Below are 22051 nucleotides of genomic sequence, written 5' to 3'. Positions count from 1 at the left end.
TCCGGCTGGTTTTCGGACGGAATCAATAGCGTAGTCGCTAATGGTGACGGAAACGGAAGCTGTGCTGTCACTTTCACTTTCCGTTGCGGGGTTCACCCGACGGAAACCTCAGACGGAACCCCGGAAAGGAAGCGAACGGTGATGTGAACAGGCCATAACACAAAAGTTTTGTATTTTTTTAAGCTGGTTCACAAAAAAAAATAATTAGAAATTCTACTGGACCAACTGCCTATTTAGAGACCAGCAGCAGCTCCAGGAGCGACATCATTTTTTTTTTCTCATTTGTGATTTTTGCGGCAGAACCGCAGCATTTCCGCAACAGAGGAGCAGCGATTCCACAGAATACATTGACATGCTGCGGCTTAAAAAGCCACACTGCAGGTCAATTTTTTTTCAGCGTGTGGGTGAGATTTGTTCAAATCTCATCCACTCGGCTGCGACTGTAATACGCTACGGATTTTCCACAATAAAATGTGTTGCATAAAATCCGCAGTGTTCATGCCTAGTGTGTTCCTACCCTAACGCCGGATTTACACAAGCGTTTGCTTTTTGCGCGCGCAAAAAACGTGGCGTTTTGTGCATGCAAATGGTCCATAACAGCTCCGTGTGTCAGCAGCGTATGATGTGTGGCTGCGTGATTTTCGCGCAGCCGCCATCATTATGACACTCTGTTTGTATGTTTCATTCATAGTTTATAGTGCTGCGGGAGTGCTGGGCGTGATTTTCACGAACCCATTGACTTCAATGGGTGCGTGATGCTCGAACAATGCAGAAATATAGGACATGTCGTGAGTTTTACGCAGCGGACACACGCTGCGTGAAAATCACTGACAGTCTGCACGGTCCCGTAGAGTAACATAGGTCTGTGCGAGGCGCGTGAAAAACGCGCATGTTGCGTGGATGTATTACACGTTCGTCTGAATAAGCCCTAACAATAAGGCCCAGTTCACAGAGGTTTTGGGCCTTGATATTGACTCGGACACTGCGTCAGAATCAGCACCAAAAAACTTCCAAAACCGCCTCCCTTTGATTTAATCTGAAATCAATGGGAGCCAGTCACGGAAAAAAGAAAAAGCAGCATGTCCTTTCTTGCCGCGGTTCCGCCTCTGACCTCCCATCGGAATCAATGGGAGGCAGAAAATGCATTTTTCGCTGCGTTTTTTGTCTGCTGTCCTCAATCGCCGCGGGCAAAAAACGCGGCAAGATAGTGTGGGCAGGTCAAAATCTGCCTCAAAATTCGGTGCGCGGTTCCAGGCGGTCGCGGGTGCGCGCAGGATTTTACGGGTGCGCGCGATCGGTCATACGGGCGGCGGTGTTTGACGACCCCCATGACGACCCCCATGCTACCCAGGGCCGCAATCAGGGGGGTATTAGGGGTACTGATGTGAGAGGCCCGGCCAAACCTAATTGAAAGGGGGGCCCGCAGCTCACGACATTCTTTTGGTGAAAAAAACGGGCCCCATTGCAGGGGCCTGTTTTTTTTCTACCAAAGGCAAGTCGCGGCAGTTTGCTGGGCCCCCCTTTCAATTAGGATTGGCCGGGCCTCTCACCTCAGTACCCCTAATACCCGCCCTGATGGCGGCCCTGGGTACCATGATATAGTGCTGGATGGAGTACCGTTAACAGGCGGTGCCACGGTAGGGGGGCCCAGAAAATTTAGCTGTAGGGGGCCCTGAAATTCCTGATGGCGGCCCTGTATGTACGCGTCTAGATACATCAGGCAGAAAGAATTTCACAAGCGTACATAGGATATATAAATTTACAAAAGGACATGTATACATTAATCAAGAGATGATTCAGAAATGTCGTTTAGACCCCTTAGTTGTAATGTTTGGAGTCTGAATATCCAGTAGTTCTCCTGTTGTTTTAATTTGCAAAATCTATTTGGAACATCAGAAAAGATGTGCTCTATAGGGGTGATAGTAATACTATTGAATTGACTATTATGTACGGAGGCACAGTGCCGGGAAACGCTGTGCTTAAGGAAACCTGTACTAACATTGAATCTATGCTTGTTAACTCAGGTACGTAAACATTGAGTTGTTCGACCTACATATTGTAAGTGACAGGAACATTCTAAAAGATGTATAATATTAGAGCTACCACAATTAAGGAATGTCTTGATAGGAGGAATATATTTATTGTGATCATCCTTTTAAAGATAACATTTTATTATATAGACGTTTTATTGACGACCTCTTCTTTGTTTGGAAAGGTGATGAGGAAGAGGCTATTCAATTTATTGAGTTTCTTAATTTGAATAACTTTGGTCTAACTTTTACTCACACATTTTCAGTTGAATCCATAGATTTTTTAGATTTGACTATTAGATTTGATAAGAGCACTAATAATTTTATTACAAAAACACATTTTAAATCAGTTGATGTCAACAGTCACATCGATTTTAAGGGTGCCCATTATCCTCCTTGGATAAAAAATTTACCCTTCAGACAATTTAGAAGGGTAAGGAAAAATTGCACTATAGATACCAACTTTATTGAGGAATGCAACCTATTGGAAAAAGGTTTAGGGATAAAAACTTTCCTTCTAACTTGATAAAAGGGGCACGCTCTAAAGCTACTAAGCTAATACAAGAATTTGGTATTAATCAGACACGAACGAAAAATGAGGTTAAGAGGTGCAATAATAACTTTATCACCTCTTTTAACAGTAGTAATAAATCTGTTAGGGCTATTTTAAGTACTGGCATATCCTTAGGAGTGACCCTTTTTTGAAAGATGAATTGCCCGAAAGGGCGATTATTACGTTTAGACGCTCACAGTCACTGAGGAATATCCTTGCTCCAAGTAGAGTGAAGAGCTCTAAATTACCTAGTTCTATAATGTTCCCTAGTTTACACGGCTCTTTCAAGTGTGGCCACTCACGATGCCTCTGTTGCATAAATATGTCACATAGGAAAGATATGTACACTTCAGTTGTTACTAAGGAATCCTTTCCTATCAAGACATTCCTTAATTATGGTAGCTCTTATATTATATATCTTTTAGAATGTTCATGTCACTTACAAAATGTAGGTCAAACAACTCAATGTTTACGTACCAAGGTTAACAAGAATAGATTCAATGTTAGTACAGGTTTCCTTAAGCACAGCGTTTCCCGGCACTGTGCCTCCGTACATAATAGTCAATTTAATAGTATTACTATCACCCCTATAGAGCACATCTTTTCTGATGTTCCAAATAGATTTTGCAAATTAAAGCAATGGGAGAACTACTGGATATTCAGACACCAAACTTTACAACCAAGGGGTCTAAACGACATTTCTGAATCATCTCTTGATTAATGTTTACATGCCCTTTTGTAAATTTATATATCTTGTGTGCGTTTGTGAAATTCTGTCTGCCTGATGTATATAGACGTGTACATATGTGTGTGTATATCCAAAAAAGAGAACGTGAAGCAGCACTCAAATAAAGTAAATTTATTCATCCAACATGGAACCACAACGTTTCACCTCCTCTATGAAGGCATTTTCAAGTAGTGTGTGTTAGAAATACATACGTATATATAAGGGGTACAACCCAAAACAATCAGTGCAATCAGTATACAATAATACAATAAAAGGATTTTTTGTCATCATACAATGATATAAAGTGACTAGTGACATAAGTATCAATGGTGCAAAAGATAAAACATGATATAATATATTGCTTTTCATAAAGTGTAATATCCTCGTGTTACAAAAAGTGTTAAAAAGTAAATTAAATATAAGCAATGTAATTATTAAAAACGTCAACAGCTGGCACTAACTACTTGAAAATGCCTTCATAGAGGAGGTGAAACGTTGTGGTTCCATGTTGGATGAATAAATTCACTTTATTTGAGTGCTGCTTCACGTTCTCTTTTTTGGATATCTAACGCATAAGGAGAGGTCACTCCTTTATTTTTGAAGCTTTGCACCAGACTAGTCAGGCATTTGTTCACAGTGCTGCTCCAATCCTCTGCTTTTTTCTATGTGTGTGTATATATGTGTATGCATCTGCATATATACAATTATTGAATTTATTCTCTTGCATTTAATTTTTGCATCTAATAGATACATACTAGTTTGCCCTGTCACAATTTAATATACATTCTTTTATTAATGTTAAACTGGGACCTATATTCTGGTTGACACATGTAAATATAGTAAAGAGCAACCTACCTACTTGTAGTGTATCCTCCCCATGGTTTTGCTTTCTTGTTTTCTTGACCCAGGTCGGCTTCTGTAGCCGCTTGTAGTTGCCTGGACTCCAGGGACGCTTACTGGCGTCGCCTGTGTTACCTGGTAACCAGCGGCGCACTTTCGGTCGGGTTTTTACTATAAGGAATTGATTTCATTTATGTGTTGATGCAGCTGCCTCTATTCTTTGCACTATTGTGAGTAAATGGCTTCAAATTTAATACATTTTCTTTAGCGCTATAATAATGTATTTCTCTGCTAGTACTGTCGATCACCTGTGAGGTGATAACCCCCCCTTTTCTTCTTGTTATGTATTTATGAAGTTCAGCATATTTTAAACGTATTATCTAGTAATATATTGTATATATATATATTTTAAATTGTGTTCTGTTTTATGTTAATGGTTCTTGCTACTGGTTTGTAAATGATGACCTAGTCTTTCTCCCCTTTTGCTAATGACGTCATGGCCGCACTTTGACCTCCGTTTCTTTGGCGGCCTTTTTCAAATTTATTGAAGTATTTAAGAGGGTGCATAATGTGGTTTGTACATGGCCTGAGGAAGACGCAAGTTCAGCGTCGAAACGCGTTGCCACTGATATTACTTTTATTATTATTAAATAGATGTATATTTTTTCTTATGTGACTACCATTTTCCATGTCCCATCATTTATTCTTAATGTAGCAGTGCCTCCTAAAGATCCGTTCCTTTTCCTCTTTGCTCTTATCAGCAAAAGCCAGGATAGTCTCCTAAAGAGGATTCAGCTCCGGGAACCAGTGTAGAACTTGTTCAGGAATGGCTGCAGACAGTTGTCAGTGCACACAAAGTGAGGCAAAGGCCTTTGGAGGCTGGACTGGTGTCAAGAAGAGCAGCAAAGAAGCCACTTCTCTCCAAGAAAATCATCAACGACAGATTGACATTCTGCAGGAAGTACAGGGATTGGACTGCAGAGGACTGGGGTTAAGTTATTTTCTCTGATGAAGCCCCCTCCAGACTGTTTGGGAAATCTAGAAGAATGATTGTCCAGAGAAGAAAAGGTGAGCGCTATCATGAGTTCTGTCTCATGCCAACAGTAAAGCATAGTGGGATTATTCATGTGTAGGTTTGCTTTTCATCCAAGGGAGTGGGCTCACTCACAATTTGCCTAAGAACACTTCCCTTAATAAAGAATGGTATCTAAACATCCTCCAAGAAAAAAACTTCTCCAAATAATTCAGGAGCAATTTGGTGATGAACATTGCTTTTTCCAGCATGATGGAGCACCATGACACTAGGCAAAAGTGATAACTAAGTGGCTCGTTGAACAAAACATTGAAATTTTGGGTCCATGGCCAGGAAATTCCCCAAATCTCAATCCCATTGAAAACCTGTGGTTAATCCTCAAAAAGCATGTGGACAAACAAAAAAACAGAATTTGTGATAAACTCAAAGTATGGATTAGGCAAGAATGGGTTTCCATCAGTCAGGATTTGGCCAAGAGGCGAATTGCAGAAGTCTTGAAAAAGAAGGGTCAACACTGTAAATATCGAGTCTTTGCATAAACTTGATGTATATTTGTCAATAAAAGTTTAAAAACGTATAAAATGCTTATAATTGTATTTCAGTATACCATAGAAACATCTGATTAAAAGATTTACTGAAGCAAAAAACTTTTGCCCAGGACTGTACTATCTGACCAGAGAGATTCTGAGAATATCACAAAGCATACTGTTTTGGTTTACATTACTGAGTCCAAACTCATAATATGTATCTATACATAGTGATCTAAACGGGTAGCTTTAATTTGAATTATTAGAGTCCTGGTATCCACATCAAATGGCTAGAAAGAACGGGCCTGTTGCATTCTACAGAGCGCTTTGCCCTTTGTTTTGAGTTCAGACATCTCCATATCTCCAAAACTTGTTCGGTGTTACATACAGATTAATTAAACAAAACAACTAAAGGAATTATCTCATTAGAGACAAGCCCATTCTGAATATGGCCACTGGAACGATAAAGCTGGTTGCTCCTGGAACCCACTGCAAACAGCTGATATTGCTGAGGGAAGTCATGGCCAGCCAGTGCTTTCCCCTGCAGCGAGATGTATTCATTAATATGTATATTGTTAAAAAAAAAAGTATGCTGCCAAAAAGGGATGCTATTGTATGCTATCTGATGGATGCATCAAAAAAGGTATATAGTTGGCATACAATTGTATACAGTTATCATCCGTTTTACAGATCCTTTGTATTTTTTTGTCTGCAGTTATTGCAGATATATTGCAGACCCAGCATGAGTTGCATTTTTTAAAACAATATTAACTGTTTAATGTTAAAAGTCTGTGTTTTAGAATGATGCCAATATTACATAGTGGACATGTTATATGCACTGGATTTTCTAATGCCCACAACCTGGTGCATCAGCTGTTCTTCAGCACCGTGTACCAAATATGAAAAATGTGTTTCACCTATTATGAGAAAGTCGGCAGTTTTCAAAGAATTAGAAACAACATTTACACTCAATGAACGGACATTTATATCCGTGTAAAGCCTTGATCTAAGGCCACGGCATCAGTGATTCATCTGCCTGTTTCTATGAATGGCACCTAGATAAAATGTCTTATCACATAAGTAAAGTTTCCATGTGCTCAAAAGTTCATTGATGTGCGTCAACGCAGATAAGTGACTTTAAGTCAGAGCCAATGCAGTTTGGAAAAATAAATTAAACTGTTGATTACATTTTGAAAAGTTTCCTTTGCGTACACTTGTGTAAACACTTTGCTATCACTATCACTACTATGTACATATAGAAACTTTTGTTAAAGAAAATGTAACATCATCTGTGACATACTCAGTTTTAAAGATTGAATTAATAAGTATTTAAGGTAACCTACCAGTGTACTCTTATCATTAAGATCGCAGTAATTTTGTAGTTTAGTAATTTTGTAGTTTATAAAAATAAAACACTAAATAGACTTTGTTATCATCTCAGTTACATAGGTTGAAAAAAAGACACAGGTCCATTAAGTTCAATCCATCCTCGATCAATAACACGCCATTCATCGCTAGATTAATTATAACCATCAATTCCATTCATCATTAAATAAACTTCTAGCACTTTTTTGAATGCCTTTATTATACAGATGTAGCGTGATATCACACAACAAAAGCCAATAAATTCCACCACCTTGTTACCCTCCTGGTGTTTCCGTTACTTTGTGTCACTGTTCGTGGATTATTTTTCAATAAAGTGGGAACTCAGTTTTCCCTTATCTACATTATACATCGCTGGATCCTTTCTCTTCGTTGCTATTAATTATATCACCTCTAAGGCATCTTCTTTCCAAGCTGAATAAGCCCAATTTCTTAGCCTTTTATTGTAAGAGACACCTTCCATTCCATTAAATACTCTAGTCGCCACCCTTCTCCAGCTCTCCTAAATCCTTTAGCCCCAAACCGGAATCCCATATTTAAAATGTGGGCTTACAAGGGATTTATAGAGGGGTAATTTTACATTTAAATCATGGGTTTTTATCTTTTTTCTTTATTGTAGACAAACAGATATGAAAAATATATTTTATGATAGCTTTTTGCAAACGAGGTCTAAAGGTTTGAAAGCCTCCATTCCTTACTTGGTGACTAGTGTACCCTACCTACTACCCTACATTCTCTCATAACATCAGAACAAAGCAGTTTTATGTACACGAACACATGTGCCTTATCTAAATATGAAAGGTCAGCACACAGGATTAACCACTTCAAGACCAAGCTCATTTTGGCCTTCAGGACCAGACCCATTTTTTCAAATTTGACACTTTATGTGGTATTAACTTTGGAATGCTTTTACCTATCCAAGCGATTCTGAGATTGTTTTCTCGTGACATATTGGACTTTATGGTAGTGGAAAAATGTGGTCGATAAATTAATTGATTATTTGTGAAAAACCCCAAAATTTTGAGAAAATGAGCAAAAATTATGATTTTTTTATAAATTTAACAGATAGTGATACCACCCCAAATAGTTACTAATTAACATTTCCCATATGTCTACTTTATGTTTGCATAATTTTTTGAACTTCCTTTTATTTTTCTAGGATGTTACAAGGCTTAGAACTTTTGCAGCAATTTCTCACATTTTCAATAAAATTTCAAAAGGCTATTTTTTTAGGGACGAATTCAGTTCTGAAGTGGCTTTGAGGGGCCCATATATTTGAAACCCCCATAAAACACCCCATTTTAAAAACTGCACCCCTCAAAGTATTCAAAATAGCATTCAGAAAGTGTTTTAACCTTTCAGGCATTTCACACGAATTAAAGCTAAGTAGAGGTGAAATTTACAAATGTCATATTTTTTTTGCCAAAATTAATTTGTAATAAAAAAAATTCTGTAACACAGAAAGTTTCACCAGAGAAACATAAAAAATATTTATTGCCCAGATTCTGCAGCTTTTAGAAATAGCCCACATGTGGCCATAGTGTGGTAATGGACTGAAGCATAGGCCTCAGAATCAATCCTTTGTAGATTTTGGGGCCTCCTTTTTTTTTTTGGGAATATATTTTAGGCCCCATGTCAGGTTTGAAGAGGTCTTGTGGTGCCAAAACAGTGGAAACCCCCAAAAAGTTACCCCTTTTTGAAAGCTACACCCCTCAAGGAATGTATCTAGGGCTATAGTTAGCATTTTGACCCCACAGTTTTTTTGCTAAATTATTAGAATTAGTCTGTAAAATGTTTTTGCTGGAATGGTTTTCAGTGCCATGTCGCGTTTTCTAACGCACTGGAGGGACCAAAATAGTGGAAACCCCTCAATAGTGACCACATTTTGGAAACTAAACCCCTGAATGAATTTTTCTAGGGGTATAGTTAGCATTTTGACCCCACACTTTTTTTGCTGAATTTATTGGAGTTAGTCTGTTAAGATGAAAATCTACTTTTTTTCTGAAAAACATACAATTTTCTAATTTTTGGAAGGAATAAAGGAGAAAAAGCACCCCAACATTTGAAAAGCAATTTCTCCAGAGTAAAGCAATACCCCATATGTGGTCATAAACTTCTGTTTGGACACACGGCAGGGCTTAGAATGGCAGGAGCGCTACTTGGCATGCAAATTTTGCTTGGTTTTTAGGCTCCATGTTGCATTTGCAGAGCCCCTGAGGTACCAGTACAGTAGAAACCCCTGAGAAGTGACTCCATTTTGGAAACTACACCTCTCAGGGCATTCATCTAGGGGTGTATTGAGCATTTTGACCACACAGGTGTTTCATAGATTTTATTAGAATTAGGCAGTGAAAATGAAAAATTTTATTTTTTTCAAAAATATGTAGTTAAAGTTCCTAATTTTTTATTTTCCCGAGGGGTTATAGGAAAAAAAACACCATACAATTTGTTACTCAATTTCTCCCGAGTATGTCAATACCCCATGTGTGGCCCTAAACTGCTGTTTGGGCACATGGCAGAGCTCAAAATAGAAGGAGCGCCATTTGACTTTAGAGGGCAGATTTTGCTAGATTGCTGTATGGGCGCCATGTCGCGTTGGCGGAGCCCTTGAGGCACCAGAGTACAGTAGAAACCCCTGAGTAGTGACCCCATTTTGGAAACTACACCCCTTAAGGCATTTATCATTAGTATGGACATATGACAGGTCTTAGGAGTGAAAGAGCACAATGCGCATTTGAGGCCAATTTTGGTGATTTTCACAGCATTGACCCACAATTGGAGGGCTCTGAGGTCAAATAGTAAAACAAACCCACAAGTAGTGACCTCTATTTTGGAAAATGCACCGCTCAATGCATTTTTTAAGGGGTGTAGTGAGAATTTATTTATTTATTAGAAAATTGCAATTTTCCACTGATATGCCATTTTAGTGCCCAATATGTGGCGCCCAGTTTGTGCCACTGCAGACAAGTATCTCATAAACTGTTAAGTAGGTTCTCAAGGGTATGGTGATGCCATATATGTGGACGTAAACTGCTGTTTGGGCACACTGTAGGGTTTGGAAGAGAGGGAGCGCCATTTGGCTTTTGGAGCACAGTTAATTGGTAGTTGTTCTATTTGGGGGTATTGCTGGTATTTCAGTTTATAATGTGGGCACATATGTAAGCTGTGAGGAGAAAATCAGGGCATGTGAAGAGGGTATAATAATGCGGTAACTAAATAATAATCCGCAGATGTGTGGCCGGTGTCGCACTGATAAATGGTGCCCAATCTTATCCCCCTTTTGGAACGCTCTGCACATTTTGTTTTGCCATATTCTTAGAGCCAGTACTTTATTTTTTCTCCACCGAAGCGGTGTTAGGGCTTATTTGCGGGACAATCTGTAGTTTTCATTGGTACCATTTTGGGGTACATGAGATTTGTTTAGCACTTTTTATTCCATTTTTTGGAAAGCAAGGTGACCAAAAACAAGCAATTCTGACAAATTCTATATATGACATATTTACTTTATTCTGCGGGTCGATACGATTACGGCGATACCATATGTATATGTTTTTTTCTATTTTACAGCATTTGCACAATAAAATCACTTTTTTTTTTTTAATAATTTTAATTTTTGCATCACCATATTCTGAGAGCTATACGTTTTTTGTCTTTCTGTCAAAAAAGCTGTGGGAGGGCTTGGTTTTTGTGGAATGTGCTGTAGTTTTTATTGGTACAATTTTGGTACAATTTTGGGGTACATGCAAAATTTTGATTACTTTTTATTCTGATTTGGGATGGGTGGGGATCAAAAAACAGCAATTTTGGAATTGTTTCTTATTTTTATTTTTTTACGGTGTTCTACCTGCGGGCAAAATAACTTGATATCTTTATAGTTTGGGTCATTACAGATGCGGCGATACCAAATATGTGTAATTTTTTTATGTTTCAGTTTTTTCCTATAATAAAATACTTATTATGGGAAAAAGGCAGTTTTTTTTATTATGGGAAAAAGGCACTCTTCATTGTGTGACTCATCTTTTTTAATGTGTTTGTATCGATTTATTAATAAAATATATATTTTTTATATTCATTACCTTTGTGCTAGTATTGATCTTCTTTTTGCTTAGGTTTTCCTAAGGGGTTAATTGGCAGGATCGGAGGCTAGCTATAATATAAAGCTGACACCCGCTGGTGATGGGGCTGGCTCAGCTTATGAGCCCGGTTCATCACCATCATGTACAGTTAAGTGAGAAGGCGCTAACACATTAGTGCTGATGATGTAACTATACGTGATTGGGCGGGAAGAGGTTAATACTCCAGCCAATGATGCCATGTGCATTCGAGCTGTCCCGACAACAACAAATGCTGACTGCCCCAACCTTTGACAACTTTGTACTGTGCTGCTAGTATACTTCTATGCCAGCTTGTGTTCGTGTCAAGTTTTGCTATTGGAGACTATTGCTGGAAATGCAACATGAGTATCTCCACAGTGTGTAAAACCATTTTAAAGTTTTGACTACATTGCTTTTCCATTGCCAAGACAGTTTCCCCTGCAAAAGACCTAACAACCAAAGAAAAAATAATTATGTACCATAGAGCAAGAAAATTATAAGCATAAAAGGCATGCCATGGACCTGCGTGATGTAATTCGACACAGGTAACGATGACTACACTATTCGCTGCTGTTCTACATATAAAGTAGATGTCCCAACAACTACTTTTAATGTTTTTTGAACCAAAGAACTTGTATTGTGTTACTGCTATCAGGTTATGCCATTTCCTGAGCCACACCACAATTGACGTATTAAAATTCTATAATGACCAACCTCTCTGAGTTTCTGTTTTTTGGGGATTTTTTAAGACTTGATGCACATACTCTGCTGCAGCTGTTCTTATCTCTACTGTTGGCTTATATGCTATTAAATTCTATACTGGACTGGCTTGTGAATTGGCTTGGAATGGTAGTGCTAATTTTTAAACATAAGCTAGATGGTACATTTTGGTCTTCCTGGATGATATGATTTCTCCAACCACTAAAACGAAGATCTGATTCAGTCAGAGGAATCATGAACTGGTTTAATGGTCACCACAGTTTAATCACACATTTCAGCCATCTGCGTTGCCATATGGCTATAAAATCACCGTTCAGCCATAACATTAACACCACCTGCCTAATATTGTGTAGGTCCCCCTCGTGCTTCCAGAACAGTTCTGACCGGTCGAGGCATGGACTCCACAAGACCACTGAAGGTGTCTTGTGGTATCTGGCACAGAGATTTTAGCAGCAGATACTTTAAGTCATGTAAGTTGCGAGCTGGGACCACCATTGTCTCACATTTTTTTTTCCAGAACATCCCACAGATGTTTGATCAGATTGAGATCTGGGGAATTTGGAGGCCACGTTAAACACCTTGAACTCGTTGCCAAGTTCCTCAGTTCATCCCTGAACAAATTTTGCCATTTTGTGAAAGAGCATTATCTTGCTGAAAGAGGCCATTACCATTAGGGAGTACCATTGCCATGAAGGGGTGTACTTGGCCTCCAATAATGTTTAGGTAGTTGGTACATGTCAAAGTAACATGCACATGGACATGTGTCTTTTTTCAACTGTACTAACTATGTAACTATGTAACATAAGTGTCAGGACCCAAGATTTTCCAGCAGAACATTTCCCACATCCATGCTGCTTTTACTCTTTTTTGCCTTGGTATATAAGAAAATTTGTACTGAATGGTGAGTGCAGTGGAATTTCTCAACCCATATTGTCTTCCTAATGCATATCTTACAAACTACTGAACACCACCTGTTGTAGATTGAATTGAAGCCATTTGAGAACTGTGGTCTGTGTTTGGTGCTGGGACCTATAGTGCTCCAAGAGCCATAGCAGTGCCGATATTTTTCTTTGCCTTTTGGAAATTTGCTCATATCATCACACTGCCTCCACCGGCTTGCCTTCTTCCCATAGCTCATCCTGGTGCCATCTCTTCCCCAGGTAAGTGACACACACGCACCACATAATGTAAAAGAAAACCTGATTTATTAACCAGGTCACCTTCTTTCATTGCTACATAGGGAAGTTAAGATTCTCATGTGCCAATTCTAAGTGCTTTTGGCGGTGGACAGGGGTCAGCATTGTCATTCTGAGAGTTCTATGGCTACACAGCAATCTGCTAGGCACTGTGTGTTCTATCACAATGTTCTACCATAACCAGCATTAACTTTTTCAGCAATTTGTGCTACAGTAACTTTGGTTCTAGCCTTTGGTACACTAGCCTTTGGTTCTAACATGGATCAATGAGCTTTGGGTGCCCATTACCCTGTTGACAGTTAACCAATTGTCCTTCCTTGGACCACTTTTGGTAGAAACTAACCACTACATATCAGGAAACTTCACAAGACCTGCCATTTGGGAAATGCTCTGACCCATCATCTAGTCATCGCAATTTAGCCCGAGTCAAAGTAGCTAATTTCCTTACATGACCTGCTTCCAAGTTCCAACACATTAACTTCAAGAGCTGACTGTTCACTTGCTGCCGAATATATCCTACCCCTTAACAGGCACCATTATAATGAGATCATGTTATCCACTTCACCTGTCAGCGGTTTTAACGTTATGTCTTAATAGGTATATAGCTATAAGTTAAAGAGTGTACAAACAGAGCAGAAGAGGGACCCAATAAACAGAAGGCTGAGCTGAACTGTATGAAAAAGTCTAGGACAGAAGCAAGGACTGAAGCCAAGGTAGATTCCTACAGTCGGCTGTACCAGTAAAGGAGTATTTTGGGAGTTCTGTGTGGAACAGTAAATTTGTGGTATTTCTATAATATTGGGGTAACTTGGGAAGAAAATCTTTATAGGGCAGTTAAACATTTGCCTTATTGTATACTGTTTCTTATGGTGCTTACTGATTTATTGAACATAAATATAATTCTTAGAATACTACATATGTGTCCTGTGTGTTTCTTTGCAGAACCTGATCTACGATCTACAGATACATTTCAGATTACAATTTAATATTTGAAATAGTAATTTTACAACTGGCTTGTCCCACTTGTCCATGGCTGCCAGACACCATGTTCTGGTAGGTAGCTGACATCTTTTTATGACTCCCCGAAGCACTGAGTAGTAAATATACACCTCTGGTGTTTGAGCAACAGATGATTTTCTTCTTTCCTTCATGTCATGTATAAATGCTTATTTTGATTCTGATAACTTGCTGCAGCGTGATAATGAAGTTAAGTTCAAGTTTCTTGCTACTGTGTATTTAACACATTAAAAGTCAAGGTAAAGATCGCTAGATCCGTAAGACCATGTAGACCAGGGGTCTCAAGCACGCGGCCCGCGGGACGCATGCGGCCCCCTGGGGTTGTCATCTGCGACCCGCGGGTCACAGAGCCGCTAGTATCGGCTCTGCTCCGAGACTCTGGAATTCCCTGACATCGCTGTCCACATATGAACAGCGATGTCTGGGGCTTCCCCAGAGCCGGAGTCCCGTGCAGAGCGCTAGTATAGGCTCTGCTCCGGGACTCTGTGGAATTCCCTGACATCGCTGTCCATATATGGAGAGTGTGTCAGGGTCTTCCCCAGAGCGGAGTCCCGGGCAGAGCGCTAGGATAGGCTCTGCTCTGGGGAAGCCTCTGGCATCGCTGTCCATACATCGACAATGATGTCAGGGGCTTCCCCAGAGCAGGAGTCCCAGTGATGTCAGGAGCAAAGCTGGAGTCCCAGGAGGAGCCTACTAGCGCTCTGCCCGGGACTCCAGCTCTGGGGTTGCCCCTGCCATCTCTGTCCATATATGGACAGTGATGTCAGGAGCAGAGCTGGAATCCCAGGCTGCACTCACAACTCTACTATTATATCATGTACTTTACTCCAGTCACATCCAGAGCTGCACTCACAACTCTACTGTAACATCATGTACTATACTCCAGAGACATCCACAGCTACACTCACAACTCTACTGCAAGATCAGTAGATGCAGATGCAAACATCTTGTCTTATACTCCAAATAAATCTAGAGCTCCAGTCACAACTCTACTATTATATAATGTGCTATACTCCAGTCACATCCAAAGCTGCAGTCATAACTCTACTGTAACATCATGTCCTATACTCCAGTCACATCCAGTGCTGCAGTCATAACTGTACTGTAACATCAGGTCCCATACTCCAAACAAATCCAGAGCTGCAGTCACAAATCTACTGTAGTTTGAGTGCTAGAAGCGGCTCTGCTCCGGGACTCCAGCTCTGGGCAAGACCCTGACATCACTGTGGCGGCATCTACAGAGGGCACTGCGGCAGCATCCACAGAGGGCACTGCGGCAGCATCCACAGAGGGCACTGCGGCAGCATCCACAGAGGGCACTGCGGCAGCATCCACAGAGGGCACTGCGGCAGCATCCACAGAGGGCACTGCGGCTTTGTAATAGGAAATTTGTCTGTCGGCGACACACCAGCGAGGCAAGTATTCAGATTTACTCATCTCTAAGTACTATGCATGTGCCAGTTCTTGACTAATTTCTATTAAAAAAACAGCATGAGAAAGAAAACAATTACAAACCCACAGTACTTTTGTACTCTGGAGTGGATAAGTCATTCCAGACCTTAAAGAGGCTCTGTCACCACAATATAAATGCCCTATCTTGTACATAATGTGATCGGCGCTCTAATGTAGATTACAGCAGTGTTTTTTATTTAGAAAAACGATAATTTTTGACGGAGTTATGACCTATTTTAACTTTATGCTAATGAGTTTCTTAATGGACAACTGGGTGTGTTTTACTTTTTGACCAAGTGGGCATTGTGGAGAGAAGTGTATGACGCTGACCAATTAGCGTCATGCACTTCGCTCCATTCATTTACACAGCACATAGCGATATAGCTATATCGCTACGTGCAGCCACATACATACAAACTAACGTTACTGCAGTGTCCTGACAGTGAATATACATTACCTCCAGCCAGGACATGATGTGTATTCAGAATCCTGACACTTCACTAACGTTTCTGTCAGATTTATAGCAAGGCAAACTTAATCTCGTTTTAAATGACAGTTTACAGCGTAATCTCGCGAGATTACGCTTGCTGTGCTGTAGTGTCGGGATTTTGTTAGCGAAGTGTCAGGATTCTGAATACACATCACGTCCTGGCTGGAGGTAATGTATATTCATTGTCAGGACACTGCAGTAACCTTAGTTTGTATGTATGTGGCTGCACATAGCGATATAGCTATATCGCTATGTGCTGTGTAAATGAATGGAGCGAAGTGTATGACGCTGATTGGTCAGCATCATACACTTCTCTCCACAACGCCCACTTGGCCAAAAGTAAAACACGCCCAGTTGTCCATTAAGAAAGTCATTAGCATCAAGCTAAAATAGGTCATAACTCCGTCAAAAATTATCATTTTTCTAAATAAAAAACACTGCTGTAATCTACATTACAGCACCGATCACATTATGTACAAGATAGGGCACTTATAATTTGGTGACAGAGCCTCTTTAAAGGCCCTGTTTAAAGAGGCTCTGTCACCACATTATAAGTGGCTTATCTTGTACCTAATATGATCGGCCCTGTAATGTAGATTACAGCAGTGTTTTTATTTAGGAAAACAATCATTTTTGACGGAGTTATGACCTATTTTAGCTTTATGCTAATAAGTTTCTTAATGGACAACTGGGCGTGTTTTACTTTTTGACCAAGTGGGCGCTGTGGAGAGAAGTGTATGACGCTGACCAATCAGTGTCATACACTTCTCCCCATTCATTTACACAGCACATAGCGATATAGCTATATCGCTATGTGCAGCCACATAAACACACTATAACGTTACTCAAGTGTCCTGACAGTGAATATACATTACCTCCAGCCAGGACGTGATGTCTATTCAGAATCCTGACATTTTTGTAGCATCTGTGTGATATTTACAGCAAGGGAAGCGTAATTGTTATGGCAGGAAGGAGGTGAAGGGAACAAGTGAGCCCTAATCTACCCACCGCCCTGTCCCTGCCTACTTGCAACGACCCGCCCTAGGCGACGGGGTACAACTTGGCGGCGGTCCCTACGCTGACTAAGTGCAAGGGGATACAAACAGGGAACAAGCAAGGGAAGGGGCAGTAGCCCACGGAACACCGTGAGGAAACGGAGTGGTGAACGAGCCAGTCAGGATCGGAATGTAGTGGAGTATACAAACGCAGAGCACGGAGCAGGAAGCAAGCCAGGGGCAGAGCGAAGCAGGATAAGCGGGAACTGAAGCAAGGCAGAAGCACGGCAGAAGCAGGCTGGAGCAAGGCAGCAGTGGGGCCAGGAATCCAAGAAGAATAACAAGCAATGAGGAAGAGAAAACGGCAGGTATAAATGGACAGGGGGTGGAGCTAACTCCGACTGACCAGGCCGCGATAGGCTCTCCCACTCCTGAGCCTGCCACCCTGATTGGTGGGAGCCGGTGTCAGTCTAAGAGGTCTGGCCTCAGGTGTCGACTGATTAATCCTGGGAGTATCCACAGACGTAGTGCCTGGCAAATCCTTTACAGTAATCTTGAGAGATTACGATGTAACCTGTCATTTAAAACGAGATTACGCTTCCTTGCTGTAAATATCACACAGATGCTACAGAAGTATCACGTTTGGTGTGTACGCATTGTATGTGCATCATCTTACAATGTATGCCACACAGTTTCATATGTCTGCCATAGACAAGCTTTAAAAAAAAAAAAAAAAAACATACACCCCACGTTATAAGGTTTTTTTTTGTGTGATGCTCTTGTATTGGACAATGTATTCCACACTTTCCAATACAGTTGAAAAAAATAATAGGAATGCCGAAGAATACTGGCCGCTCTTTTGGCACATGCCTGGCCCATTATAGGCTATGGAAACATCTCACAGAAGATTTTCTTGGCTTATACGCTAGTCGTACACACCAAACATTGTGTGAACCTAGACTAGTGGCTGCTACTGTTGACTCATGTTCCCTATATAACTTGACAGCACAGCATCATATGTGAAAAGTGAAGTGCCATGTCAGCAAAATGTATACAGACTACAGGCTGCAATTTCTTTGAGAGGTGTCTGTACTGAATACTGACTTGAAGGGCGTGAAAATTGCATTCATTATTATGTGTTTAAAAATGTTAATAAATGTAGTCATTTTCATGTTACGTGGCAGGGGACTTGCAGATCGTTTATGGACTGAAAGTGTCAGTACACCATATACATTTCCAAACTGCAGAAAATTCATATAAGTATATGTTATGTACAAACTCACCACTAGTTACAGAGTTCCCATTGTCACACGGTAGGCAGGTAGATAAAGTGCTTGATGACTGATTATCTGGATTATTTGCATTGGTATCTTGGGTATCTGGCTGTCTAGCATCTTCCACACTGCTTGTGTTCAGATTCATCTCAACACCTTGGAAAAAAAGGAGATTGGTGAATGGATGGAATGCTGTGTACCATAGTATGTTATTCATTGTATAATATATCAGTCACTGGATTACTGATAATGACCAACAGATGACAGATGTTTCAATTATAACCCATCACTTTTACCCACATTCAATAAAGTCTGTAGTTCTAATCACAAACAGGGTAGAAAGACTCTTATTAGCCATTTAATGCTCCTTTTACAAATGCTATTGAGTATCCAGTGCCCTAGAGTAGAATTTATGATACTAATATTTTTATCTAAACTAAAGCAAAATAATAATAGAAAAAGCCAACCTGACTAAACATAGTTTTTGAATTTTAGTGTTTATTTAAGGAACAAAGATATCCAACTATCATACCACTAATTTGAATAAGTAAATACCCCAGTAAACTGATTTCCACTACCTTTAGCACAAATAATTGCAACCAAATTCTTGCAATAATTTCACATCAGTTTTTCACTCTTCTGTTGAGGAATTTTAGTCCACCCTTCTTTTCAGACCTCCATTATTAAGAGATAGGCTTTTTCTCTTAGGCCCCATGCACACGACCGTAAAAAACCTCCGTTTTTGCGGACCGCACTTGCGGTCCGCAAAAACTGAGCAATTCACTTTCATTGAACACTGACACCTTTCCGTAGCACTACGGAAGGGTGTCAGTGCCGTGGAAATGTTCCGGGAATTATGGAACATGTCCGTTCTTTCGCATTTTGCGGGCCGTGCTCCCATACTTTGTATGGGAGCACGGGCCGAAAATGCGGCTGTCAGTCAGCGGCCGGCCGTGCCCGCAATCGCGGGCCGTGATTGCGGGCACGGTCGTGTGCATGGGGCCTTAGTTGTGCATTTTGAATTATTGTCTTGTTTCATAACTTCATTACACCTTGCAGACAGATGACCATATTATTTTTAAGGATTTATGTTCCTTTTCTTTTTTTATTTGGTGGTACAAAATATACACTCCCACACTACCCCCCTCCACCACATTAAGAACGAATAAAAAAACAAAAGTTAGATTAAAACTAAATTAGTTACTGATTTTAGGTAGTATATATAGGAATATATTTCTACCACATTACCTGAAATCTAACCATCTTTTCTTTTTTTCTTACAACACATCGCTTCCTCAAATAGCTTTCAAAAAACTTTTTTATTCCATATTGAAAATCCACAATTGTAGTAATACTATTCTTGCCAGCATCAATAGGTAAATTACTGCCAAATTAGATTAATAAGAATCTTTCAGTTTAGTTATATCCCCCAAAATGCACACCATAAGATTTAAAGTCAAACCAAAAGTCACCTTTCCAACTGTTCAACTACTCGTCACCAATATCTAAATAACTTTGGACAATGCCAATCGAGATGGAATAGTGTTGACTTGTTTCGTGAACACTTAGGACAATTAGAACAATTCCTCAACCCCTTAATATATTATTGCTTAGGAAAGTAATGGAGCTATTGTGATAACTCGATTCAAATCGTTTCGTGATGACATTTTAATTGACTTGAAAATACCTTCCTATTGAGACTCTTCAATAATACCCAGCTCCTCTTCCCATCATGCACAACTTGGCGATTTATTCTCAGTTAACATCAAATCCAATACACTTCTATAAATTTTAGATATTTAACCTTTCCTAGACAAGGGGTGATTTAAATAACCAATACATTTTCATTCCTCTTCCTTAACAGAAGCTTTATCATAAATTTTGGAACATGCATGTCTCAGTTTAAGATATTGGTAAAAGGATCTGTTGGAAAGGCCATACTCATTTTTTTAACTGTTGAAATTACTTTTTTTGTCAGAAAATTTGGGAAATTTGATATACACAATTGTCTTGCGAGAAGCTCAACAGGAAAATAACAATACTGTTTAGCGCAAACCCAACTCAGGACAGCAGTGTGACTACAGAGGAAGCCTACTAAAGGCTCTAAGCCAGGGGTCAGGAACCTTTTTGGCTAAGAGAGCCGTAAACGCCACATATTTTGAAATATAATTCCGCGAGAGCCGTACAATATGTTTAAAGGGCCATTGACAGATCAATCGCTCCAATGTTCACTTAGTACAGCAAGGAATGCTCCTCCCTGCTGTATAAAGCCACAACTGGACTGAAACAATGGTAATTAGCAGTAAAAAAATTAAATAAATAACTTACATTGTGAGCTTGCGATGCATGACATCAGTCCAGCAGTCTGGCTTCTTCTTTTTCCTGCGCATGACTGGAAGCTGGCATTCTTCCCACCTGATGTTGAGAGAATGCCAGCTTTGAGGCATTCGCAGAAGAAAGAAGCTGGAATGTTGGACATGTCACACAACGCATTGTCAGTTATGTCAATTATCTATTTTATTATTTTACAGCGAATTATTGTTTAGGTCCAGCGGTGGCTTAGTGCAGCAGAGAGGAACACTCCTTTGTGTACTAAGTGACCGCTGGAGCAATTGTATCTGTCAGTGGCCCTTTTAAAAGTGTTGGTCTTACAGAAAATGAACAAAAAAGAGAGGCTCAGACCCATCTGGGAGACCTCCAGAGCTGTAATAAAGCGCTCAGAACAGATTTTTGCCCTGATAGTGGTCCTTTAAATCAGTTTCTTATGCCCACAAGAGATTAATTTAAAGCCCCCAAGAGTGTAATATGGGTGGCAGATGTTTTTTAAGGCCATATTTTTATTTTTTTTTGGGGGGGGGGGCTCTATTATGGATTATGTGGGATTATTTTCAGGGGTGAAGTGGGAAGGGGGGGTTGGTGGGACACACTGTATTACACAGCCCCTTTATTGATGCAGCTCACTGCTGCTGACCATGAGGCTGTGTAACAATTTCCATGTTATAATGTTCACCTTCAAAGCAGCAGCACAGCCAGGGGTTTCTGGAACGTCCAAGGGAGACACAAGGGAGGAGGCAGATGCCGCTTCACTAGGGGACGCAGGTGCGTGCTTGCAGACGGCGCGGCTATGCAGGGAGTTATGGGAAATGTAGTCCATGCTCCCTGCCGCTCACCACTGCCGCCAATGCTTATCAGGCCATCAAAGAACTACCGTATATGTCGGCGTATAAGACGACTGGGCGTATAAGACGACCCCCAACTTTTACCCTTAAAATATAGAATTTAAGATATACTCACCATTTCGTGCAGGAGCGCTTCACTATGGCCATCGGCGGCAGGACCCAGGACTCTCTGTCTCTTTGAACTCGCGCATGCGCAGATAGGCGAGGTACATGATGGGGTTAATTACTATTAATGTGAGGAACATGGAGGGTAAATTCATCGCACCTCGCGCCTCACATTAATAAGTGAATGAAAGCCGTGTTTATTTCATTTTTTTACAGCGTACACATCATAAATGATGCAAAAACATTGTTGTCCGCGCCATTACTGAATGTGTGTATTTTATGTATTGAGACTTATTTTAATGTTTATTGTAAAAAAGGTGAAGGTGTATATTTTTTTAAAAATGTAACCATACTTTGTTTTTACTTTATTTTTAAACTTTAATGTACTGACATATATCAGATATGTGCCAGTACATTAGCCTGTGGACAGATAGCA

The 22051-nt window shown here is 40.2% G+C and overlaps 1 protein-coding gene across 4 annotated transcripts in view; it reads right to left on the bottom strand.

The window, feature by feature from the left end:
- MYO16 (myosin XVI) overlaps positions 1 to 22051 on the bottom strand; it is a 397050-nt gene that overhangs the window by 22217 nt on the left and 352782 nt on the right. For all 4 annotated transcript variants that reach the window (XM_075852491.1, XM_075852492.1, XM_075852489.1 and 1 more), the window contains exon 33: positions 18341 to 18487. In XM_075852491.1, coding sequence (XP_075708606.1) covers positions 18341 to 18487 — 147 coding nt within the window. The remainder of the gene's footprint in view (positions 1 to 18340; positions 18488 to 22051) is intronic.

This window comes from Rhinoderma darwinii, chromosome 2 (assembly GCF_050947455.1).
Source record: "Rhinoderma darwinii isolate aRhiDar2 chromosome 2, aRhiDar2.hap1, whole genome shotgun sequence".
Lineage (NCBI taxonomy): Eukaryota > Metazoa > Chordata > Amphibia > Anura > Rhinodermatidae > Rhinoderma > Rhinoderma darwinii.
The sequence above is the reverse complement of the archived record's forward strand: the minus strand, read 5'-3'. Positions and strand labels throughout refer to the sequence as shown.